General features: G+C 43.1%; 1 protein-coding gene across 3 annotated transcripts; it reads left to right on the forward strand.

The window, feature by feature from the left end:
• The first annotated feature begins 1,254 nt into the window (after nt 1-1,254).
• On the forward strand, nt 1,255-25,303 carry SSR1 (signal sequence receptor subunit 1). 3 transcript variants are annotated; one of them, XM_051612424.1, is made up of 9 exons: nt 1,255-1,429; nt 3,326-3,444; nt 4,565-4,652; nt 4,810-5,072; nt 5,877-5,953; nt 7,618-7,696; nt 8,695-8,788; nt 12,017-12,080; nt 24,433-25,303. In XM_051612424.1, the coding sequence occupies exons 1-9, from the start codon at nt 1,345-1,347 to the stop codon at nt 24,455-24,457; spliced, it is 894 nt and encodes a 297-aa protein (XP_051468384.1). In that variant the 5' UTR covers nt 1,255-1,344; the 3' UTR covers nt 24,458-25,303. The 3 variants fall into 3 exon arrangements, with proteins under 3 accessions (XP_051468384.1, XP_051468386.1, XP_051468385.1); XM_051612426.1 differs by lacking the exon at nt 24,433-25,303 and having other exon boundaries at nt 12,017-16,261; XM_051612425.1 differs by lacking the exons at nt 12,017-12,080; nt 24,433-25,303 and adding an exon at nt 10,000-10,091.
• Nucleotides 25,304-26,605: the final 1,302 nt, after the last annotated feature.

Raw genomic sequence — 26,605 nt, forward strand, 5'->3', positions numbered from 1 at the left:
CCATCCCCACCCCATCCCCTCCCACCCCCATCCTACCTCATCCCACCAAAACCCCTCCCTCCCACCCCCATCCCCAACCCCTCCCATCCCACCTCATCCCCTTCCAACCCCTCCCATCCCACCTCATCCCCTCCCAACCCCTCCCATACCACCCCAACCCCTCCCATCCCATCCCCATCCCCTCCCACCGCACCCCATCCCATCCCACCCCCATCCTACCTCATCCCACCAAAACCCCTCCCCTCCCACCCCCAACACCTCCCATCCCCTTCCATCCCACCCCAAACCCTCCCATCCCATCCCCATCCCCTCCCATCCCACTTCATCCCCTCCCAACCCCTCCCATCCCACCTCATCCCCTCCCAACCCCTCCCATACCACCCCAACCCCTCCCACCCCCATCCTACCTCATCCCACCAAAACCCCTCCCCTCCCACCCCCAACACCTCCCATCCCCTTCCATCCCACCCCAAACCCTCCCATCCCATCCCCATCCCCTCCCATCCCACTTCATCCCCTCCCAACCCCTCCCATCCCACCTCATCCCCTCCCAACCCCTCCCATACCACCCCAACCCCTCCCACCCCCATCCTACCTCATCCCACCAAAACCCCTCCCCTCCCACCCCCAACACCTCCCATCCCCTTCCATCCCACCCCAAACCCTCCCATCCCATCCCCATCCCCTCCCATCCCACTTCATCCCCTCCCAACCCCTCCCATCCCACCTCATCCCCTCCCAACCCCTCCCATACCACCCCAACCCCTCCCATCCCCATCCCCTCCCATCCCCATCCTACCTCATCCCACCAAAACCCCTCCCCTCCCATCCCCAACCCCTCCCATCCCACCTCATCCCCTCTCAGCCCCTGTCATCCCATCCCACCTCATCCCCTCCCAACCCCTCCCATCCCACCCTAAACCCTCCCACCCCCATCCCCATCCCCTCCCACCCCCATCCCCATCCCCTCCCACCGCACCTCATCCCATCCCACCTCATCCTACCCCACCCCATCCCACCCCACCTCATCCCATCCCACCTCCTCCCCTCCCAACCCCTCCCATCCCACCCACCCCCCCCCCACCCCCCACCCCCCCCCACCCGCTCCCCGGCGGAAGGGGCGGCGCACGCGCGGGGGCGGGGCCAACGGCGGGGGGGAGCCGTTGCGCCGCGGTCACGTGAGCGCCGGGCCTCCTTTCCGGTGGCGCCACGTCCGCTGCGGCGCGGGGGCGGGGCCCCGGGGGGGGAGGGGGGGGAGGCCGGTCCCCGGATGGAGGCGGCCGCCGCCATTTCAGCCAGCGGGCGCCCGGGCCGGGTGCTGCTGCTGCTGCTGCCGCCGCCAGCATGAGGCGCCTGTCGCAGCTGGTCTTGTTCGCCCTGCTCGTCTTCCCCGCCGCCCTGCTGCTGGGGGGCGCCCGCGGCGGCACAGGTGAGAGCGGGGCGGGGACCGGCGGCGGGAGGGAGCGGGAGCGGCCGCCGGGGTCCGCGGGGCGGTGGGGAGAGGAGGCGCGGGCCGGGCGGGCCGGCGGGGCCTCCCGCCCAGGGACAGGCGGCGGCCGGCGCTGCCCGGTGATCGCCGCCGGCGGGGTTCGTGCGGGCAGGGCTCGGTGCCGGGGCCGCCCGGCCTCACGCCCAGCCCGGCCTCGGCAGGACACGCGGGCCCGGCCGCCCCCGCCGGCAGGGAAAAAAAACCACAAAAACAAACCAAACCCCGAACGACAAGCGCGTCTTCCCGCGCGGTTGCAGCGAGGGGCTCGTCTCCTTCCTTTCTGCCGCTGCCCGGCGGTGCTGGGGGGCAGACGGGCTGCCGGCCGGCCGGCCTGGCCGCCTCCTCTCTCTCCATCCCCCCCCGAGCGTCCCTCGCATCGCCCGTCTCCGCTGGCACCGCGGCGTTGTCGGGAAACTGCCTCCCCGGCCGCGACGGCTGGCGGGCCAGAAGGGGCGGGCAGCCCAGCCGTCCGGCTGCGGCGGGAGGCCGGTGTGAGCCCCCCCTTCCCGCCGCGGGCAGCGCCGCTTCCCCGCGGCTGCCACATCATCAGCCCCGCGGAGCCGCGGCACGGTGCGGGGGATGTGCCGGCGTGGCTGCTTGTCGGGAGCACCTGGGACCCACCCGCAGCCTGCTCAGCCATGAAGGTTTCAACTTAAAAAAATACTTGCTTGCAGACTTGTAAGCTTAAAGCTTTAACACGTAAAATCACTGTTGCTAGTTAAGTACTGCACGTGGTTCAGCAGAAGTCTTTGACTGTATCCTCTAAAGACACTTGGGAGGGGAAGGTTGTGTTTGGCTGCTTCTAGCTCTGACTGACAATCCTGAAATCCTTGGATACACTTACCCTCCTCAAGGATTCTTACTCCCCGTGAAGGCTTTCAAATATTTATTTTAAATGCGTACACGTGGCAGTTAGATCTTTTTCGGGCTTGTGTAAATCCCATTCATTTCTGCTCTTTCCTTTTTCAAAAATGTTAGCTTTTTTTAGAAAACGAAACCTGTAGTTTTGTGTATGTGTTTTAATAGTTTGCAGCCTAGCTTGCACGTGCTCTAAACTGCAAACAGACAGAACTTTGTCCTATGTTTGAATGTATGAGACTCTGCTCCATAAAGCAAACGGGCAAGGAACTTGCCTTGGAGCCCTGCTCTGGAGTCATGCTCTAGGTCAGGTTTTTTTTTCTTACCATTGTTCTGGTCTGTTGAATGTATGGATATAGTAGTATTTTATATTGAGGAGGTCATATTGAAAAAAAAAAAATAAATCAACTTTCTTGTGTATTAAAACTTGAATGAAAACAAGTGCAAAGCTAGTAACTTTTTATCTGCCTGTGAAAGTGTATGTTCTGATCCCAGCAGATGAAAAGGACTTGCTAATCAAGAATTAAAATTATTAGTCTTGGAAGAAACAGTACTCAGTTTTCTGACGATATCAATATATTTTATGGTCACATTTGTAACGACAGGATATTATAATGTGGTTACATGTTAGAAAATTAAACAGTAGCTTTCAAGGCAAGTTGGTTGCCCTCTACAATTTTGAAGCAAGCTGTATGAATGCTGAACTTTCTTGTTATCCATCTGTAAGCATTTTGGTTTTGAACTTACTGGCACATAAATGAGTAGTTCAGAAAGTAGTTAGAGAAAGAAGGATGAAAGATCAGCACAGACAATCATTTGAATGTGAGGCTTTTTCAACTGAGGCTTCAAAACACCATATTTGACAGATTTCTAAGAAATTCTTCAAACACTAGTTGACAATTGAATTACTATGTCAGTTTTCTGTTGATTATCTAGACATTAAAAATAATTTCTTGCGTTTGCATTTTGGTTTTGTAGGTTCAGGTTTATCAGTTGCAGCTCAAGATGCTACAGAAGATGAGGAAGCTGTGGAAGATACAGTAGTTGAAGATGAAGATGATGAAGCTGAAGTTGAAGAAGATGAGCCAACAGACTTGGTAATTGTACATGATTGTTACCTCATAAGTATGAGTTAGACCAAAAGTGCCTGAAGCTAGAAAATTCATATGTATTAAAATATGAGTTTAATAACGTTGCTGTTTCTGAGTCTGGTATAAGTTGTGTTCAGTTTGAAGTTTCAGAAGGATTTCTCTTTTCTTCCTAAATTCCTAGTTGAAAAATCACATTGGGGCAGCCCCATTTCTGATTACTAAAGCTGCAGTTCACAAAAAAGAACACCAAGTGTGAGAATCAGGTTCTCATAGGAGCCCCTTTTAGTTCCTTTCCAGCTTAAGCTGCATCTCAGTAAACTAAGAAGGGCATTTGGGTATAGGACTACTTCATTCTGGCTGCTTTGGTGTTAATGTTCAAAGGGCAGCAGAGTGCTGCTGATCCGGTAGGCTATCCACTGCTTCAAGTGGTTGTTCAAGCAGCAGAATCAAGCAATCTAACATGAAAGCAGTTAGTGCAGACAGTTCAAAATGGGGTCAGCCTTTATTTTTTTATTTGGTGGGGAAGGTGGTGATCCCATGATCCCCATGTGGAGAATAAGTCTGTAATGCTTGCATTTGCTACGTTAAAAAGTGAATCATCACAAAGGTGAGCTTGAGCAGGTGAATACGTGAACTTACTTAGTTCCAGCAGTCTAACCTTTTCCAGACATACATAACACTTAAGTCATTAAAACTGAATTAAAAGCTCACTTCCTCCGTAGTGAAGCTAACTTGTTTACCTGATGGTTGCCTATCATTGTGGAAATGCGTGTTGTTAAATAGCTTAGATGTGCACACTTAACATTTGGATTCTATTCATTTCCTTCCAGCCTTAAACAGAGACTTTACTGTTGCTTTCAGACTTAAAGAGCTAAATGCAGTTTAACTGCAGCTAAATGCAGTTCAGATTAGTCACTGTCAAATATAACAAGTAGAAGGATAAGTGCTGAAAATGATGCTAATCAAACCTACAGGTAGAGCAGACTGTGCTAATCCTGCAACAGCAGGAATTGATACTTGTGCTTGCCATTGTTACGTGCTTTGACACATGGGATTCTCATGGAACAAGCATGGTCTTTGCTTCGCTGTTTGTTATAGGATTATTCAAAAAAGTCTCTTGTCTTAGACAGAAGAAAAAGAGGAAGAAGACTTATCAGGAGAACCGAAAGCCTCACCTAGTGCTGATACAACCATCTTATTTGTGAAAGGTGAAGGTAAGAGTCCTGTGCTAATCTACCATCTTATCAATGTGTGCATAAAACAGTGATGGTCTAAAAACCCAGAATCTGTTCTAGATTCCCTCTGTTAAGAACAGGCTAGGTGTGGCGTATGAAGTTTCTAACGGTTGATTTTTTTGTATGTGTGTTTTAGACTTTCCAGCAAACAACATTGTAAAATTCCTGGTAGGCTTCACCAATAAGGGTACAGAGGATTTCATTGTGGAGTCTCTCGATGCCTCTTTCCGGTATCCTCAAGACTACCAGTTTTATATCCAGAACTTCACAGCTCTCCCTCTGAACACGGTGGTTCCACCACAGAGGCAAGCCACGTTTGAGTACTCATTCATCCCTGCCGAGCCTATGGGCGGTCGTCCTTTCGGACTAGTTATCAATCTCAACTACAGAGATGTAAACGTAAGCCTGATGTTTTGACTTCATTTTAATCTTTCTAGTTGATGTGGAAATATCAGGAAGGAGCTGCTTAGTCAAGCTACTACCTCTTCAGACAGTGAATGGTCTTTTTGTTTTTTAAGCAAATCAGTAGATACACAAGCACGGCAATGACTGTTTCGTAACAGTCCACTGTGTGTGCTGAGTTCAGTAGATGTTAGACTAAAGTTATGTCAGCAGTGGAAGCTAGAATGCCATAGAACTGTGTAGCAGTGGGTGGTACTTTTTTAAAACCAAAAATCTAAGTTTTCTTTAGGGTAGCTTTGATTTCACTGTGCTTTTCAGATTGGGCTTTTCTAACAAACTTAATTGGCCTGAATACCATCTGCAAACAACTTTGAGCAAAGAAATGGCCAGTAGTGGCAATCTGAGAGGAGACTATCCAAAAGCATAAATCAGATAAAAATAGCAGATTCTTTTCCCTTTTAGTGCAGGTCAAAGTTCAGTGGGCCTCTGTACCTTAGAGTTTTGTGGTTTTTTTTCTTATAAGAACTCTTTGTATATAATATTTAATGTTGTAAGAAATAACATTTTGAGGGCAAAATGTGACTTTTCATGCTAATATCAAGACTGGTCTTTGTACTTGGACCAAAGAATTTGTGCTTCTGTATGTTGAATCAAACTTGCACTGCTTATAAACTTAATCAAGTCTTAATCAAGCAGGAGTTACTACTTTCTAGAGTTATTCCAAGAATGTGAAAAAAGATAAACATTTGTGTAGGCATTCAAGAAATTAATTTAAAATGTTATATGGAAACTTTGTTACAGGGCAATGTGTTTCAAGATGCTGTCTTCAATCAAACTGTTACAATTATTGAAAAAGAAGATGGGCTGGATGGAGAAACGTAAGGAGCCTGGAGAGTCAAGTTTAGTTGGTACACGGGTTATTGAGGATGCCCATAAGAATAGTTCTTGTTTCCTCATTTTATTGAATTTTAGGTCTGCTGTGTTTTGCTGGTGGTGTAGCAGATATTTGACTTGTACAATGTTGATAGACTGAGAACATGAGCTTTTTCCCAAAATGTAAGTTAATACAAGGGATCTTCAGGATTAGCAGTATGTCCACGAGCAGTTTACCCATCTGCTTTGGCATGGAGGGCTTAAGCCTGGAGTAGGCCCTGATGTTATACAGCTACATGGCAATTCAAAGCTCTTGAGCTGTTGTTTTGCCACTAGGTTTTTTTCTAAGAGTTAGTGATGCAGGGTGTCCGTAGTACTGGGCTGCATCTCTTACTGTGAAGACTGGAATAAGTTGCTTCTGGAACACTCCAGTATAATCCAAGATTGCACAAACTGGAAGACATATATGGAATGTGAGGTAGAGGAACTTGCACTCATTCTTTGTTGCACTAACCCCTGCCTGTAGCAGATATCTTCCAGCAATGTTGTTTTTCTGTCTTGAAGACTAAGTACATTTGACACACCTTGTGTATGTTGCAAGCATATGCTGTCCTGATATGCTTTTAAATATTGTAACACTGGAGTGGAATTTTAAGAGAACTTGTGAGTTAAAAATAATCTTTAGAAATTTGCCTGTAGACAATGCTGAATATTTGAATTATCTTGTCATGGGCAGAAATTGCCTTTTAAAAATAGGTCAGCCAAGAGAAATATCTCTTGCATTAATTGATATTTCTCAAATATAATAGTTTTAATGAAAGAAAAATTGGTCATGTGAAGATACGTGATGCTCTGGTAAAGGAGCTCTCAAAAGCAAATTATTAGAACCGGTTTAAGTTCATGTCCTGTGAATAGATAATTACTCTAGAACAAGAATATTCAAATTAAGTCTCTTCTGTAGTTTAACTTAATTTCCTTTTTTCCAAAATCGGAGTTGAGATGCTCAAGGAGGAATCGATTCTTTACCTGTAAACCCCTGTCTGCTTCCCAGATAAATTTTAGATATAATTTGTGTTCATCCCTCTCTGAGTATCAAGAGGTATTTCAGGTAGAATTCTTCAAGACAAACCAAACTGCACAGATGTAAAGAAATGATTGTTTGCATAGGTAGAATTCTAACTGTGGTACACAGAGCAAGATAAACAAGGCCTGTTGCAAATAAATTAGTGTCGTAGCAGTACTTGCTTTGCAGTAGCATGCTAAAAGCATGTAAGGGATTTTTTTTTAGGGTTTTGTAAGTGGTTAAAGCTGTCAAAAAATTATTACCTGTGACCCAATGTCTTGAAAGATGATACTGTGAAAGAGTTCTTTCATTTCCTAAATTTCAAGAATTTATATCAGTTTCCTAGCTTACATGGCTTTTTGCAAATGTTCCGTTTTTCAGAATTAAGGTTAGGGTTACAGTTTCTAAAATTGAAGTGAGAGTAGTTACTTAATGTTTGTTAGCACTTTATTGTTTGCTTTTTTTCCCATCAAACCCCTACAAAAGTTCTTGGGAAAGATCAAATGGGCATGTGGCCAAAGCCAGGCATAGTTTCAATGCCTCTTTGCAAACTCTCTTAAACACTTTAGATTTTCAGTTAATGGTTTCTTAAATTGTTTTTTAAAGGATCTTCATGTACATGTTCCTTGCTGGACTTGGTCTGCTTGTCATTGTTGGCCTACATCAGTTACTAGAATCTAGGAAGGTGAGTAGTGTATTTTGTCTAAATATTTAATACAAGACCTTACTGGTATGAAGAGAAGGCAATTCAGTAATCACTTCTGGCATACGGTGGTACAGGTAGAACTTCAGAAGATTTCTAACTAAGACCCTAGAGATTACTAGGGAAGCTGAGAGTTTTTAAAAAAATGTTTGGGATTGGAGAAGTTCAGATTGCTTACGAGGTGCTCTTTGGGTCTGCTCTTTGGCACCACCCTGAAGTGGTTGAACTGGAAGCTTTGATACCTTCCAGTCTCTGGATGTTTGCAGCTACTGATTCAATACTTACTGAGTAGAATTTCTTCATGCTCTCTATTTATATCTATTAGTTTAATCTGGGTCAAACATTGGGGAAAACAGCTGTCTTGTCCTTTATTTAGTTCTTGTCAATGCTTTGCCATAATACTGATTAGGGTGTTCTGGATTCCGTTTATAAAGCTGTAGCAGCTAAGGGTTTGTCTGTGCAAGTGGTCTGGCAAGGGAAAGCTGTTGAAAGCTGAAGTTGCATCTGCATGCAATGCATAAGTTATGTCTTTGTGTAGTCTGGCTTGCAGTTCTTTTCAAGTAGCTTCCCTTGGGAAGAAGCATTATTATTGTGCTTTGAGATCTTATTTTGCAAGGTGACACAGGACAATATTGTGCTAATCTGAGAAAGCATAATGAAACCTGTGATCACAAGATGTGATTAGTGATCAGCCATTTTTCTTAACGGGTGTAATGAACTTGCCCATGCATGAAGTCTTGGTATCTTTGTGTGGCATACATGTTTCAAGGCATTAGAGGTGGCAATACCAAGGTTGAGGGAATTAATTGCTAATGGTAAAGAGCAAAGCTAAGCTACAAAGACGGCTTAATACATTGACTAGCCATGAGCTTGCAGTGGTTTCACTGAGACAATTCATTAAATATAGCATTATTAGTTGTTTCTAATACTTGTGCTAACAAAACTTTCTATTTCCACAATCTTTTATCCTGAAATTTCAGAGGAAAAGACCAGTACAGAAAGTAGAGATGGGAACATCAAATCAGAACGATGTTGATATGAGCTGGATTCCTCAAGAAACTTTAAATCAAATAAGTAAGTAGTCTATCTTCCACAAACTAGAGCGTAAGAAGCTTAGCTGTAACTGAATAAGTAGTTGGTACCAATTTCTGAGAATAGCATACATCTCTTCTAGGAGTAAAAGGTTGCCTAAAGCACTATGCTTAATTATTAGACTATTACATTAGCAGCCTATTCTTGTATAGATGGTTGATATAATTGTTGATATAACTGGTTGATATAACAGTGACTCTCAGTGATTTTTAGTTCTGTAGACTTTCAGTGGTATAAAATCTCCACCCAAAACCTGGATCACAAAGGAGGTTATATGTGAGAAAATACCTATAATCTCAATGTGTCTGCAGGTTGTGTAGAAGTTTGCCTATCAACCAAAGTTTTAAATAAGCATTAGAAATGTGCATTAACTAAAGCAGCATTAAGGCTCATTAGTAATCATAGATTGGTTTGAGTTGGAAGGGACCTTAAAGCTTATCTAGTTCCAGGCCCCCTGCATGGGCAGGGACACCTCCCACTAGACCAGGTTGCTTAAAGCCCCATCCCACCTGGCCTTGAACACTTCCAGGAAGGGGCATCCACAGCTTCTCTGTACAACCTGTGCCAGTGTCTCACCACTCCCACGGTAACAAATTTCTTCCTAATACCTAATCTAAATCTCCTTTCTTTCAGTTTGAAACCATCCCCCTCATCCTATCACTACAGACCCTTGTAAACAGTCCCTTCCCAGCTTTCCTGTAAGCTCTTCAGGTACTGGAAGGCTGCTATAAGCTCTCCCCTGAGCCTTCTCCAGGCTGAATAATGCCAACTCTCTCAGCCTGTCTTCATAGGAGAGGTGCTCCAGCCCTCTCATCATCATTGTGGCCCTTCTCTGGACTTGCTCCAGGAGCTCCATGTCCTTATTTGGTTGGGGCCTCCAGAGCTGGACACAGTATTCCAGGTGGTGTCTTAGAAGAGCAGAGGGGCAGAATCACCTCCCTGGCCCTTCTGGCCACATTTCTTCCGGTGCAGCCCAGGACACAGTTGGCTTTCTGGGCTTCAAGTGCACGTTGCCGGCTCATGTTGAGCTTAATCACCAAAACCTCTCAATGTCATTCACAACTCCAAAATTAATAAGTTTTACTTGATATCTGAAATGCTAACAGTAAACCCAGTGTCTGGTTGATTTTGGCCGTTTGTGTATATTTCTGACTTCTCCTGATTCTTCTATTTTTGTTTTCCCATGGCTTCAGTGCAAAGTAGAAGAGGTGAGGCAAACTCTGGTTATCTAAAGAGTGGGAATGCTTTGTGTTGTTCATGTGATAATTAGGCATGGATAGAAGTACAGCTTCCTGCATGCAGTGATTGGTGCATGAGCAGTAAAAGATTACAGAACAGATGCATGCAACCACACAAACACATTATTATATAAACATTTGTTTTTATGTATTTGTGTGTGTGTGTATATATATGATTTCTGGTTATACTGTAGTAATGTGGTTTCAGTACAATATTACTGAAGTAGTTATCTCCTCTGACAGTTGCCAGAACCCTTTACCTAAAATGCAGATGTGTATCTTGCCTTCTCTGCTAACTTGGTGAAGTGTCAAGGTGATATTAGGTGAGGGGGATGAAGGACTGATCATGACCAATAGCTGAGGGCATCTTCTTTCAGTGAGAAACAAACCTCAGCCTTGGGTGTAGTGGTTTAATAGTTAGACTTAGCTTCCTTATTTCAGGTGAACTCCAATCATCAGTAGCATTGGCTGGTGTGAGGTGAGAGAGCCTCACTTCAAACCAAGTGCATCTAGGCAAGAGTAATTTGAAAACCCTTTGCAGGATCTACCTTTACATGAAAAAGACTCCTGTTTTGATGGAACAAGCATATTCTGAGCTTTAATCAGTGTATAAGGGCTAGAGGCCTTAGCTCCAATACGAAGTTGTGCCAGGAGTTAATGACTTTCGATTCCTTCACTCTTTTTAACTCTACTAATGTTACATAGGAATAAGGACTGATGTTTTACTTCTGAAAATGTAAGCTTTTGTGTACCCTGTCTTCCAAGAGACGTGAGAATGATAGTATAAAATCTAGCAAGAAAGATTGAAGCTCTAAATGCTAACTTTTTCCAGAGAGCAAGCTGTCTTTAAATGAGTTCCAGTCCTGCAATGTTTGAGTCCCATTCCCTGTTCCTTTCTTAAGTTAAATAGGTATTTGTATCTTAATATATTGAAAATAGAAATGAAGTCTAGGAAAAACTGATATTTAAGTTGCTCTTAATTGTGGTTTTCTTTAGCTCCAGGTTAGTTCTAATTAGACCTCTAAACTAGAATCCTTTGAAATACTTGACCATCAAGTTGTTTAGATGTTCTTGACTGTTTTATTGTTGAAAGACACTTCATACTGTACCAATTGGCTTGTAATGGCACGATGGCTGCTCCTTGTGTTTGCACCTACTCTAAACAGTAAAATTATTTGAAATAATTCTGTTTAAAAAAAATTGCATTTTTAAGTCAACAGATACACTTGACAATCATTTGAGCTCTTCTTATGAAGGAAGTATTGTAGCTTCTCTACAATCTTACAAAAAATTAAATTCTGTCTACATAAGGGCCATAATCATAAAGGACAATTACAGGCATGTCTGTGTCTTAAACGTAGGGTGATGCTTCTGGCATCCAGTGATCACACAGCTAAAGCTGGGTGGCTTCCCCATATAGGGATACCTGATAAAAGGACAGATCCATAGTCAAATGTGGATACTTCTTGGAAAAGTGTGGGTGTTGTGGTTTTTTTTTCACCTATTTTGGCTGTTAAATTTGTATGAATGTGGAAATATTTCATGCAAGACAAAGCTGTCTAAAGGAGAGTCAATTACATTCTTCAGGCAGGTGAACTCAAACCAGTAATGATCCAAATGATTCATTAACTTTCTAAAACTGTAATTCTTGAACATGATACTTCTGAACAGCAGACTATGGAGTTTCACCAGGAGTTGGTATGGGGTTTATTTTTTTTTTCCAGTAAGTGGCAAATTGAACAACCCTTACCCATGCTGCATGTTACAGAGTAGAACATTCTTTGGTTTTTTGCTGCCTTCTATTTAGGGTGCTAGTAGTTAGAAATCCTTAAGTTGTTTGAACTGGCATCTCTGTGGGCAGTTTGTCTTGTGTTTGGGAGGGAGAAAAATATATGGTCGTATTAACATCTTACCTGAAGTAGCTGTAGCAATTGATGCAATTGTCTGTTTTTGTTTTTTCTTTCTAATCTAGATAAAGCTTCACCAAGGAGGTTGCCCTACAAGAGGGCACAGAAGAGAGCAGTGGGCTCCGATGAGTAAATGTTAACTAGTACAACACTTGAACCTTTACTAATCCTGCCTGTTGGGTTTTTTGGATTGGAGTAGTGCAGAGAATCCGTATCACCATAAGGAAAATACTGCTAAACATTTGGACTGAACAGATTAACTGAACGGTGTTAATATTGCTGAAAATGCACTTCTCTTGGTTTTTTGTTAATTGGTTGGGGGGTGGGAGGAGGCAGCCATTAAGATTTGTGCTTGCGTGTGTAAGCAGTTGGTCTTAACAGAACCATGTTACCTGAAATGTGCCTTTAGAGTTCTTTGTTCTGCTGGCTTGTCATCTGTACATGCTTTGAAGGATGATTCTCCTCCCCCCTAATCTGAATGTCTAGTGACTTAATCTGTCTTGATTGTATCATACCTGTATCAGAATCTGTACGCATCTTTCTTTTCCAGTAAGTAACTTGATTCTCTACAGTGTGCACACTGAAGTTGGTGTGTGGGGTCCAATTTCAGTTGCAAGGTGCTGATTGTCTAGATTTCTGCATTGTTTGCATTCTAAAGGCACAATTGGGTATAGCTGCTCATAGTGGTAGATATTGTGCTGCTGTTGTGATCTGGGCATGCAGTGACCTCAAAATCTGAACTTATCTGCATAGACGTTAGGAAAAGTCTTACACAGCAGCAAAACTTGTGAAGCATGGAATTTGTGTGCTGAATTGGTATTACTACATAAATTTTTTTTATACCCAACTTGTTAAACTTAATTATTGAGTCGTGCCAGCAGCTTAGGTATTCTGGTTGTAGTGGTAGCTCTGCAGTGTTTACTCAAGAAATAATTGAATCAGCCAGAACTTCTCAGTATGTTTTTGGTACTCTCACGAAAACTAGAATGTCATATATATCAAAATGTGGACTTCTCTTAAAGCTTTACGTGGGGCAAGGACTTTGCATTTACTGTACACACTTGAAAGACCAGTGGCTTTGAATAATCTTTTTTAAATGGCAAACTATTTAATTTGCCCTTTGCAGTTTTTACATCTCAGACTTCTGAGTCTGAGAGTACTGAGAGTCTGAGTAGTGACACTGGTCAGTACATTGGTCTGAGGGTTGGGTTTTTTAAATAACCTTGTCTTTCCTACTAGTAACACAGATGCATATCCGTTATTAGCTACATGTTAGTTCAGTACTAAAGCAAAAAAGCTATATGCAATCCAAATTGGGTTTTCTTTTGTGGCAGGCACAGCTTATGTGGTTACCAGGTACTGAGGTATTGATCCACATCCATTGCATTCAGGAGCTTAACTGACAGTAAAAGGAGCAGTTAATGCAGTGTCAGTTTGCTGCCATTCAGGCACTTAGACATGGCTTTAATTGTTTGCATCTCAACCGCATCTCTTCCTCCGTCTGAAGGGTATATGAAAGTTTGACTTCAGGAAAAGGCAGTCATTTGAGACCTCCATTTTCTTCTCTTCCTCCCCTTCCTGATCCCCACACATGAAAGTGCTATTTCAAATCTATGCTGGCTCTGCCAGGACTGAGCTGCTGAGCCAGTGAATGCTAAGCAATACCTGCAAGTCATGTCATTGACATCTAAACTCTGAAACTACCTGTACTGGCACTATTTTACTACAAACCTTCCCAGAATTAATTGGGATGCTCTTGACTCATTTTGCATGGAAAAGACAAGAATAGGAAAAGCAACCCCAAAGAGGCTTTGCTCAACTTCCTGATAATGTAGCTAGCAGAGACAGAATGCTTTTAATAATTAGGATTGATGAGTTGTCATACATGACACTTAGCACAGTTGAGTGCTATCTTCATAAGAAGTATCTCCACTCAAATTGTGTGGAGCAAACTTTGTTTGCCTTTAGTGATGTGATCTGACTGGGTCTGTGGTAGGTTTATGGGCTTATTCCAAGCTTGCATTAAATCAACAAAGTGTTCATGTAGTAAATGCTCTGTGAGCTAAAGCCCTATAGCTATTGCAGCACCTGGTGTACTGAACTTCTAAGTTGCCTCTAGGATTATGTCTGAGATGTTTTCCCTTTCTGGTAATAGGTGATCTTAAATGGTATACTCTTAATTCTTCCCAAGATAGGAAGGTATTCTTTTGAGGGGTGATGAGAGCTGCTCTAGATATGGCTGAACTCCAGGAAAAGAGACAGAGGATCAGAACAGAGGATGCTAGTTTATAAGATCCTAGTTTTATTCAGTTTAGCTCCTGCTGATTGAGTTTTAGAGCAAATCAGGTCTTACAGTGACAAGGACTCAAGCTGAAGCACTGCACAAATAAACAAGTATTTGAAGGTTGCAGCTTTCTTCTCTGTACTGTGGTTAATGTCCACATGCTTAAATTCTAAGCATGAAAGGAGAAGACAGTTTAGCAACTTGCACAGGAACTCTGGGAGAGTCTGGTTGTACCGAGGCTGTTCTGATAATACAACTTTGCATTCACTATCAATGGTTCATAGTAATGTTCTCAGCCAGGAGCAGTTCTTAAGAACAGTGGCCAGCAGTCTGCTGCTGCTCATGACAAATGAAGTTAACAGTTTGGAATTCCTTGTTAGTTTGCTGTAGTTGAAATTCAGCAATAACATTCTAGTGTGTAGTGGCAATTGAACTTCAGCATCTCTTTCATTATTTCTAGTGAATAAACTGGGCTGCTACACTCAGATTCCTTCCAACGGGAGAACATAGTTGTTGCTTTATCCTGTTGGTTAACTTTTATTTTGGTACTTGAATTTTCTACTTGATTTTTAAGCACATACATTTAGCTTAATGTCACAGATTTGTTTCTGCATATAATTATTACTCTTATCAGCTGTGTAGGGTATAGTTTCATTAACTTCAAGACAGAACAAATAGCGATCCTGCCTGTCTATGCCGCCACCCCCCCCCTCCTCTGATAGCACAAGCATTTGTATAATCTAGCATTCTTACCAGCCTACTTTTCATCAAGCTTGCTGAGCTGCCACACAACTGCTCATGTGAGATTGAGGAGCAAAGACCATGAAAGATGTCAGCTAGTGTTTCTTCCGTATTAGTAGGAGATGCTAAGATGGTTTTAGACCACAAATAAAATACATCCATAGTGTGAAGGACCACTATCAATTCCTTTGTCACAGCCTATTAATACTTAAAGAAATTGTAAAGAGTTAATGAGTCTATACTGTAGGTAAGAAAAACTGCTTTAGAGTTCATGTCTACCATGGTAACAAGGTATTAAATTGACTACACTGCAACTGCATTTGATACTTGCAGCCCTCTGTATGCTATCTGCTTTGTGACAGCCATTCATTTTTTCCCAGTATAATTTAATCTGAGAGAGAAGAGGCTGCTGTCAGACTAAAGGGTGAAGTATCATCTTTATTATTCATGTACAAAAATCATTGAATGGTAGGCTGTGTAGATGAATGGAGCAGACTAGTGATGGCAGTGCTTCTGCTTATTTCAAAACAGTTGTACTGATCATCTTCCCTACCTTGGAATGTATATAATTGCAAGTGTCATTATTTGTTCCTGGAATGCATGGTGCTACACAAAACCTTGCAGTTGAAAGTTCTTAATGCAGGCAAGCAGCAAGGAAGTCAAATACTAATGTAGGCTGGTTGTTCTGTTTTTCAGTGTGCCTACCTCATAGGAGTGACACAAGGGCTGTTTCAGGAGTGTTTTGCTGTTGAGACTTGCACAATACACTTCCTTGGAGATAGTAAGACATAGAACTAGTGTAACTTGATGGCAGCTGCATACTCATTTTGTACTAGTTTAATCCCCTCACTGAACAAAATTTAGCAGCTTTACACTAAGACTTTTCTTAAATACACAATGGAATTGCAGTTAACTTACAGAGAAGAGCAAAGCAAGAGAGATCTTTCTGTGAGAGTGTATAGGTGGGCTGCATAAGATTCTTCTGACATTTTTCCATTTATCTCTCATTTTTCCCAGGGATTTTTTTAATCAAATGCGTAGATTGTTTGTGTAGATACAATCTACAGACAGACAGATTGTTTTGGATTATTAAGTTCAGGTAATGTACCACAACTGAAATGTTAAATTAACATTTACTTTCTTACCTGCTGACTTTTCATTTATAAGTGAGATCAGATCTCTTGAAATGCCTGCAGGTTTTTTGTAAAGTAAACTTGATTTTTTTTTTCCCTCAGCATTGTGTAGCTTTTTTTTTTTTTAAATAAAGCATGAGTATGGCACCAAACAGCTTGAGTGGTGTGCTCGTGCTCTTTTCCTTGGTAAGCAACCTGTAGTAACAAATACACAAAGAGTGGAAACACTAATCTTAAAAATCTGCTTTTCTATAAGTGTATTAGGAATGGGTATATTAGCAAGGAAGTATTCTGATGTTGTGGACAGGGAGCTAATATTAAAGTTCTTCATAAAAATAAGGGAAGGGGCCTGGGAAAATGATCAGTAAATTCTTGAATCCTGCCACAGTCCCCTACATTTCCAGAAAGAGTGACCTGTTAAACTGTAAGCAGCATGAAAAGGATCTGTTAAGATGCTTAAAGGCTGCTGAAGCACAAGATTATAACAAGGCCAAATCCTTATAGCTTTAAAGTGCATGCCATTGTCTGACCAAGCAAACAATAATATTCCTGGCAGTAATACTCAAAGTAACAGTTCAAACACATGCACTGCATCCAAACAAAAGAGGTTGAAGACTTGCTGCAGAAAAAGCTTAACAGAAGCAAAACAAATTATGCTGAGACTCCTATTTATGAGATACATCTTTGGATTAATAAGGGAAAACTTAACACATCTGCTTTTAAGATGTAGTTCTAGCTCCCAGAGAACATAGATACAACTCAAATGTGAAGTGTGCCTGATCTCTCCCTCATAGGGTCAAGATAGGTTTGATATTTCCTGTTGAGTCTCTATTCTTTTTAAGGCAGTCACTGCAGTCTTAATTTCAGTACACCATCTTTGTCCCTGTTAATAGTCTTGATTATTAGTTTATTTTAAGATGCAGTAAAACTTCAGCCTTACAACATTCTTGTCCCTTAACTGGTAAGGGAGAGCTGAAACTTAACCTGTCTTTCCTTGTTGCTTTTGGTCTGTTCAGCTTGCATGAAAACCACGGCTTGTCCTGCCTTAACCATGTTTTCACATAATGAAACTGTAACCTAAAAATCAGCTTTCACATAGTGAAGAGAATATTTGGAGATACTTGAGCCACACAAGCATCTGAACAAGCAACATTTTCAAGAAAACCTCCTTGTGTGGTCTAGTAAAACAGATAGAGATGTGCCCTACAGGGCCTGGCTGGAGCTAGACAGTGTAGTTTTCATTCAGATGAAGCTGCATTGGTAGACTGTGTGACTAAAGCATTTACCCCGAGGATGATAAAACGCAATACTAGGCTCACTACATGGAAATTTCTATAGCCAGCAGTACCAAAAGCGGCCAGCTGAGGGATCTCCCAAGCCGGTGCTAGCTGCTTCTCTTAATAGAAGCAGAAGAGAGCTTTATTCCCTTCTCTGAGCAGCAGCTAAATGGATGGGCTGGAGCAGCTACGTCTGCCTTTTCCTGATCATTATGTGATGCTTCTTGGTCACTGAAGTAGGTCCGAGCACTGCATTCTTCAGTGCTTTTAAGAAAAGACGAGACAAGCTGAAACTTAAAACTCTGAAAAGCTGTAATGTCTTGCATTTGCTTCCCGAGAAAGTCAGAGCTATTGTCACCTCCAGGGTCAGCCTGAGGTATTGCAGAAGCAGGGATAATAGTGATGCTGCACACACATTGCCATCTGGATTGCTGGTCCTGGGGTCCTCAGCGAGGTTTCCTGTCATTGATGTGAGATTAAATTGGGCCTTTTAACTCCATGTGCACCTTGGCCCTGCTCAGACACAATTCCATATTCTGTCTTCAGCTGGAGTACTTTTCTCATGAATGCTAAAAGAAAGTCTAGTCCCTCAAGGACAGTGAAGCATACTTCCCTGCTTGAGCTTGGATGCACAGCACTACAGATGTAAGCAGTGCACCAGGACCTTTCCATGACAGCATGGAAAGGTTGATCCCAGCTTCACCTGGCAAGTCCACCTGGAAGTTTCCAGGAGACAGAGAACAAACTCTGTAGCAGGAGTCTATGCAGAGAGGAGGAAAGCCTTAGAATACCCCATTGCAGGTTTCCAGTGGAAAGGAAAAGCTAGAATTTAAATAGCACCTGCTGATTGTCACATACATTGTCACCAAAATAACAGATTACAATTAGAAGTGTAAATGCCCTAACAAGCTTGATTATGAAGTGTTATATTGTCTTTAGAGCCAGTATTTAAGACTTAGTTAATAATGCTTGGCTGTTTGTGAAGTGGTTCATTCATAGAGAGTGGAGGTGTTTTCTCACAGCTGGAAGTGACATTTAGCCCAGCTAATCCTCACTGGTTGCTACTCTAAGCAAGCTGAAAACCACCTTGCTGTTACAACACCCTAGGAAAGGCAGACTTCCAGAAAGAGAAAGCAAATGAAACCAGATTCAGCTTGCGTTTTAAAAACCACACTGCACAGGGACCATCTCCTTTACCATGGATTAGTGGTCTGGCAGGTTGTGATACTGCAGCATCTTGTTACCACCACCCCCAACTAAAAGTGGGGGTTGTCATACAGCCAGAGCAATCACTTGATGTCACTCAGTCATGTTACTCTGTGCTCACAGAAGGCAAGATGTCCCCTCAGGCACCTGTTGAGGCTGAACTCCCTGTGCTCCTGTTCAAAGCATTTCACCAGGCATCATTCACCAGTCCTTTATAGCTAGGTGCAGCCCTCCTTGTGGTTACTCATTTTCCTGGGGTGACAATCCCCAAGGGCCACCACTCCATTATTGCTTATACTATATGCCCATATTTTGCTGAATTTGTAGAATTGCACCAAAACAGATGTCACTGGTTCACTGCAGCAGCAGCAAGTACAGGCCACCAAGGATCTGTTCACAAACTGCAGAACATTCCACAGATGCAGTTCAGCAAAACACTGCCATAAAGGAACCTGGGAGAAGCTGCTCTCACTTAGGTGTAGCTCAAATTAGTTTTTAAGCAGGTGTTTTGCAGCTTCTAAAGCAAATACTTTCGTTCAGAAAAAGCTTCAAAACTGTTTATGAGTGGTGCATTGACAAAGAGGTAATAACCCAGTGCATCCTGTGCTAAACTGTTACTGTGAGGTGGGCAAGTTGCTCAGTTGTTCTCCACATCCCATCCCTACAGCCCTGGCAAGCTTCACTAACTGGCTCACTGCTGGTCCTGGGTTCCAGGTAGCTCAACCTAGAAGACCTCTGTGGTTTCAGCTCCAAAAGATGCTGGCAGATAATGACCTCAGGAGATGAAAAACCAAACTTGCTGTGTTGTGGTGCTGACATTTCATGGGTTGCTTTGTGTATACAGGCAGCTTGATACTTTGATTTTCTCCAGCTGTGGAGTGTAATGGACCTGATGTAGGTAACCTTGAAGGCAATGGGTGAAATGATGTTAAGAGTCCTGCCCCCAAAAAGGAATTTCCTGGCAAAGTGAAGAAACACACAAGTGTTGTACGCCACTCAGCAGCAGCACATGAGGTAGCACGTGTCCTCCCATGTTCTGCCTCCTCTTCAACTACAACCAGGGAGCCCTGTGCATCAAGTAGTGTGACACTTCAGTAGAAGCAGATAGAAACAGCAGTGGAAAAGGTTACTTTTTTTGTTTACAGACAGGTTTTACCAGTCACTTTTCCACTTCCAAGCACAGGTCATGTGGGAAAGCTTGAGTTGCAAACACTTGGGAGAAATATTTATTGATCAAATCAAGCCTGCATCTCACAGCTAGCAGAGCCATCACCCTAAAATAGAGCAGAGATACTTCTTTTGGGTGCAGGTTCATTGAAAGTCAAATGCTGCTCATTTAAAACAACAAATCTAGTTGCATGGCCAAGCTGAACTATCAGACACCAGGAGATGGGAAGAACATTTAGTTTAGCAAATAACTGAACTTATTCTTACTCCTTGCCTTAGGGCAGGGGCTGCTTGTCCTGGGTGCACAGACACACGCACTGTCAAACAGGACCATTTCTTTGCATACTTGCCGCAGAGCAGCACGCTTTGCTGCTCCTCCTATCCCAGCTGCTTGGATCATGTGTTACAGCAGAGCCACCAACCCCTCCAGCTGACATTTCATCCTAACCTTCACGTGTTTTTTATGAGCAGCAGGGCCACACTCCCTGTGTGGTTACAGGCTAAAAGTTACTGACAGAAAGTCAGCACACAGCAGAGCTGGCCTTTACTGCCTTAACCTCTGCCTCTGAGATGATGAAAAAAGATGAAGCTTTTCAGGATGAAAAGCCTTTTCTCCAGAAAACTTCTCTTGCTTTCAGCCTCTCAACTGAAGTTCATAAACTGCTTCACAGCCCTTTGCTGAAAGGCCCTAGAGAAGTTCAAACACTTTCACAAGCAGCATATTCCAAACACCCATAATCCAGAGTTTCCTCATACACTCCTGGCTGTTTTCCCTGCCAAACAAGAGACTAATCTGGCACAGGAGACATAAACAACAAGTACAGCAAAGGAGAAAGCTATTTCCAGTTCCTACTACTCAGAGGATTGCTACAAGGTTTCCTACCACATTACAGTGAGGTTTGGTGAGCCAGGGAAGTCTTCCCACTTACTAGTATTTAACATGAAAAACTCCCGCTTTCTTTGAACGTGTTGGGTTTTTTTAGGCTGAGAGGGGACTTGAGAATTTATAGTAGGAGGCAATACTAGAATTTTTTTAAAGCCTCAGCAATGCTTCTTAACTCTATCTTCACTTAGTTTCAGCTCTACAGGGTGATTTCAGATGTATCCTGAAATGGAAGCACCTTGGCCTCTCACCTAGGAATACTTGGAAGGTTTTCATTTCCCTAGAGAATTCAGCCAACTTTTTCCCATTAGGCACCATAATACACATATGCAGAGTACATGTCACTTACCTGAGGTGACACACGCAGCCAGCACAACAGCAAGGTAGATGTTCCTGTGCCTGTCAGGCATCCCATTCCGTGCAGTAACCTGCCATCAGCCTGTATCCTCACTGCTGTCTTTGTGCCCCTTCATTGTCTTTCTCCTAGGTGTTAGCCCCCTTAATGTCTTTGAAAAAAAAAAAAAAAGAGAACTTACTGAAAAAACAGTTTCAGAAATACCTTTTTACAATACAGAACTGCTGTTTCCACAGCCTACAACCACAACACTCTTGTCCACACCCTAGCCTTCAGCCCACCCCTTCCTCTAAATAGGCCTCACAGCCCAGGTGAAGCCACTGATGAGTCCCGGCAGCACACAGGGGTGCTCTTGCAGTCTTTGCACCTGGAGAAGGTGCAGCTGGTGAGAAAGAATTCTCCAAATTATTCTGCCTCACAGAATCCCTCATGGTGCTGTGCCAGCCCCCCCCCCCCCGCCTTCCAGTCCTCTAATAAGTCCCAAGCAAAGAGATGCACACCACAGGGTGAATGAGTCCATCACTTTGCATAGGACCAAGGGCACACACCACCAGCACTTGACACCGACTCAACATGTAGGGGAAACATCTTGTGCTTGCTTGTTAGAAACTGTCCTTTCAGGACAGGTGAAAAGGGGTTAAATCACCTAAAACTGCATTCCCGGTAACAATCCTCAGTTGAGGTGACTAAAGACACCAGGGGGTGTCTTCATGTTGAGAAAGGCCAAGAGCTTCAAACTTGTGGAGTGCAAGTCCCTGCAGGACTCACTTGAAGCTCTGGAGGGGGCTGCAGAAACAAAACACTTTCCTTGCAAATGTTCGTACTTCAAAACCAGAGGAACAGGCTGCAGCTATACGCCCCCTCAGCAGAACTGTTGCCTGAGGAATTGCAGCTGTGCTGAACCTCCCCTGAAAAGGGGTATTTCCACTTTGTCTAGTCCTGTGATCCAGCGTGGCACCAGTTGCCTGAGACTAGCGAAATCCTGTGATCTGCCAGCAAACCTGCAGGGATCAGTGGTCACTGGTTTCCAGATAGTGAAAACAATATATTCCTGGACATTTGTTTTCCCTGTTCCCTGTGTGTGCACGTAAGGACACAGAGCAAGAAGGGCAGCTTCAGTGTGGGGCTGGAACCCAAACCCAGGAACTCCATTGCATGCCCAGGACCCAAGGTCCAGGGGTCACCACAGGGAGATGATACTACCAACATGCAGTACAGACACAGCCAGGCAACCGATCATCTCCTCAGTCAAAGATGGAGATCTAGTCAAATAACAACACCCCACTAGCAGGTTAGATACGTACCTTTTCCTACTCATATAATTTCTTCCTCCATTCCCAAACCTTGGACCACCTTTTTGTGAAACATTTTGGTTGGACTCGGGGGTATCAGAAGTCTTTTCCAACCATGACTATTCTGTGATTCAGCTCCTCTCTGACATGAAGGTTTTCAAAAGCCCCCAGGTTAAAATGTGGCTCTTCCACTTCCCTTATTTAAACAGACTGGAGAGCAAATCCCAGCATCTTCCTTATTGCCTGTTGCAGCACAGTTGCAGCAAGCCTCTCCCCTGCAGACATGATGACAAATGCTGCCACAGAAAGGGACTAGAGAGGAAAAGCATTTTATGCAGTTCCTCGACTGGGGAGCTCAAGTGACCCACATCACCAAAGATACTGCTGGTTTTACTCACTTTCTTCCCTGATGTTGGCTGCTCAGGTACCCAAGTCCTGGGAAGTGCCAGTGTGGCCAATTTATCCACAGTCCAGCAGTTAGAGATGTCCTGGTTAAACAATCCAATCAATGCATTTCTCCCTCCTTTCCCTGCATTTTCAAAGTGGATGATAAAAGAGGGTGCCTCTTAAGGCTGACATACAGAAAGTGCCACTTGCTCTATGCTGGGATCTCATGTCTCCCTTTTGCAGATGGTCCAACCCTTAGGGTTTCCAAAAGTGGCACTGTCTATCCCACTGTAACTCCTCATCTCTGCAGAAATGCCTAAAGAGAAAGCCGCGTGTGATTCCCCAAACTGGAGGCTTGTGAACCAGGGAAGGTTGAAAGGAAACTTTTGCCCCTTGCCTTCCTTGGTAGTAGAATTGTGACTAATGTGATTTGGTTTGAGATACTTCAACACAACAGGGCAAAACACTACGTTAATAGTATCAACAGCAAATATTTTCTCCTTGTATTCACTTTCTGAAGATCTAAGAGTAGGCATACGGTGCTCTTATCCCCAAATACTGGGATACTTTGTGACAGCTAAATAATGGGGGGGAAGCTTCTTTTCCTTTCTCTTTAGCAGGTTGAGTTTCAGTACCAGTAAGTATGTAAAAGATGCTCCAACCAGGCTCCATATCCTACTTTGGGACAGCCAGTTTTCACCCAAGCTCGCTGTCTCAAACCAGCTCTCCTGCCCATCCCCATAATCCGTAGCCTGCAGATTCATATTCCACACTTCCAAAAAAAACAACCCTCCTGCTACCAAGGCATTCCCATGGTGGCAGAGGACTTTTCTTAATGCTTCAAGGTGAGCACACGGACTCCATGTTTGAGTCACTGCTGTGAGACAGATCCACAACATGGGAGCTCTGCTGCTCTCTCCACCCATGTCAAGAATTAACCTGTGGCTTCACCTTTAAAATGGTGGGGAAAAAAACCTTTAGGGAATGAGGCAAGGAAGCAGTAAGTTGGAGGAGACACATGGAAACACCACCAGCTCCCCATCCCTCTGTCAGCCTGATGTTTCAATTGCCACAGGAGTCAGGGCAGAGAGGAGCAGGGACAGGAGAAGGGAGAGGGAAATGCCAACCCAAAGCAAGGTTCAGCTGGCCAGGCCGAGGTTACCCTGTCAAAGGCAAGAAGGGCAGGGCAATTCCCTGCTCAGGGACAGTCACAGTCAAAGTTAGGCAGAAGGAGAAAAGGGCTGGGTTCTCAAACTGCAGCCTTTCATGGCCAAGAACCAAGTACTTTCTAAGTCACCTATTTTGTAAGTAGTCCCAACCACTTCCTGGCCCCATGAACTCATCTGGTATTATTAGACATCTCATGACAGGTCCCTACACCCTCTGGATGTGAGTTTTCCTACCCATCTCACAAGAGGTAAGATTTCTCAGGCCAATGGGTGGGAGATGGGAGAAAGTTGCTTTTCTGTAGGCTTCCTCCTTCAGAAGTCCTGTTTCCACCCCTTCAGCCCACTGGAGGTAGCTCACAGAGCCCTGTTTCATCAGGTGCCCTTGGCTGGGGGCAGAGCTGGCTGGCTGACTGGTTTTCGTGTAACCTGCCCGTTTTCTAGCGAGGGACCAGGTCCTCACCAGAGGGTGCTGTGGGGAGTTTTAACCTCTGTCAGGACGGGAAAGGAGGTGAGAGGGAGCAAAGCAGCAGCATTTCCCCCACTCAGTTCATCTCTCTGATTCTGTATCTGGTTCACTTCTCTACCAGAAAGAGTCATCCCACCAGGACTTAGGAAGAGGCAGATGCTTCAGCTTCGTTGCAATTCCCTGGCCTCCAGGACTGGATACGCAACTCACGACGATTCTTTGGCTCACTGTCCCATGAAATGTGTTTTATTTATAGGAAGCATATAAAATGCAGCTAAGGTAGCTCCAACAAGCTAAACAAAGGATTTCTTTTTTTTTTTTTCGACACATGCATGAGGTTTCAAACACATCCTGAAGATTTCACAGCCATACACATTTATGTAAATAAAACTATGGTGGCATGAACCTACTTTGTTCATACAGAAAACAACTGATATACTGTTAATCACCGCAACGCGCCAGAAGGATGCTCACTTCCATGACCACGGGGCTACAGTTAACAACAAAAAAGGACAGAGAACCCTGACGTGACACCTGGGCAGGAATATCAGCACCCAAGTACTTTTCCTGCTGGCTTCAGTTAAGGAACTGCACCGAGAGAAAAGCACCCTTTCAAGGTGGCCTGACTACGTGACAGTAGTCATTGGTTTGGCTGTAGTCAGTGGTTTGACTACCAGAAAATGGTGGTCAAAATGAACGTGAATTTTCCAAGTGCTACAATCATCTCCAATTCAAACTCAGTCCAACTGAAGGAGGAGAAACAGCTATTTACACAGATCAGCTCCAGCTTGTACGTCGTCCTCTAACAGAGAAGTCTGAAAGCAAGTTACAACAAACCCACAAGAAAAGCCACGTCCATTTTGTAACCTATAATTTTTAAATATAACATTTTATTGCTTAGATGGTTTGATACAGAACAACTTTACTTTTTATTTTGAATTTGGAAGTACTGTACAACTGAATAAAAAGAGGAAAAAAAGTACCAAAACAAATGTGTGATTCTCTGTTCATGTGGCATAAACCAGTCTTGTACACAATTCGTAGCAGCAGTTTTAAGTTCCCTTTAGAAAAATATGAATTCTACACATTTATTACTGTTTCCTGCATGGGATGAAATCACTAGGATTAAACTTCCTTCGTGGAGAGAGAGAAGAGTAGAAGAGACACACAGAGAGGAGAGAGAAAATGATGAATCATTCTGAAAATGGAATCAGACTGTCACAAAGCCCTCAAGAGTTATTTCACAACAGCCTCAAATAAGGTTCTCTTTTTTTTTTTTTTCCTTTGTTTATTTTTTTTTTTTTGCGCTTTCACAGTCAAGTGCTTAATGTAGTGATTGAATTATCTCAACGTTAAGTCCATTGCAACTCAGGCAAAAGAATTTCAGATTATTTTTTTTTTGCTTTTTTTTTTTTGTTTTGTTTTTTGTAAAAGCCCTGAGAGAGGAAAAAAAAAAAAAGATTCAAACAAAAAATCGTATAGAGACAAATTAGCTGAACATGCAAACTAAAGCCTAAGATTCAACCATAGTTTAAACACATTATAAATTTCACAGTTTAATATTGGGGGAGGAGGGGAAACAAAAAAAAAACCCCAACAACAGCAACAGTTCTCAGTCAAACTCAACTAATAAAAATGTCAATAAAATGTGGCAAGATCTTATACTCTACTAGGATATAGATAAAGGCTAAATAAAGCTTTAAATCAATAGTGATTATTGCTAGCAGATGTCCCGGCAGGCTGCTGGGAATTAATTACTTGCTACATTGTTCTGCAGCATGTAGTTTAGTAATGGCTTCTCCCCCACAGTATTGCGCAGTTTAGTGTGGAGAGTTGCAAAAAAAAAAACAAAACACCAAAACAACAACAACAACAACAAAAAAACCCCAAACGACAAAATCCAAAAAAATACCCCCCAAAATAATAATAATAATTATTATTATAATTATAATAGTAATAACAATTTACGGGATGTGTGAACTGGTTTTAATTAAGTAGAATGCACCTGGGTAGAGTGTCAAATGAATAATTGGTTGTGATTATCTATGATCTGGCATGAGCTTCATTTCTGAACTGGTTCAAACATCCCTATTTAAAAAAAAAAGCAAACCAACAAAAAAAACCAACAACGAAACAAAACAACAAACCAACAACAAAAAATAGAAATCACATATACCTCAACCATTTTTTTCTTATTCTATTTGCAAGAATATTACTCGAGAACGTTTCTCTTCCTTTGAATTCTGGACAGCGAGATTTCAGTCTCTAGAAATTTTCAGAGAATTTTTAATATA

Source organism: Apus apus, chromosome 2 (genome assembly GCF_020740795.1).
Source record: "Apus apus isolate bApuApu2 chromosome 2, bApuApu2.pri.cur, whole genome shotgun sequence".
Lineage (NCBI taxonomy): Eukaryota > Metazoa > Chordata > Aves > Apodiformes > Apodidae > Apus > Apus apus.

Bases quoted from the DNA above. Each gene is read 5' to 3' on its own strand.
- SSR1 (XM_051612424.1), top strand. From the start codon at position 1,345: ATGAGGCGCCTGTCGCAGCTGGTCTTGTTCGCCCTGCTCGTCTTCCCC. The intron at 5,073-5,876 runs GTAAGCCTGATG...ACTTTGTTACAG, and splicing joins TCAACTACAGAGATGTAAAC to GGCAATGTGTTTCAAGATGC. The intron at 8,789-12,016 runs GTAAGTAGTCTA...TTTCTAATCTAG, and splicing joins AGAAACTTTAAATCAAATAA to ATAAAGCTTCACCAAGGAGG.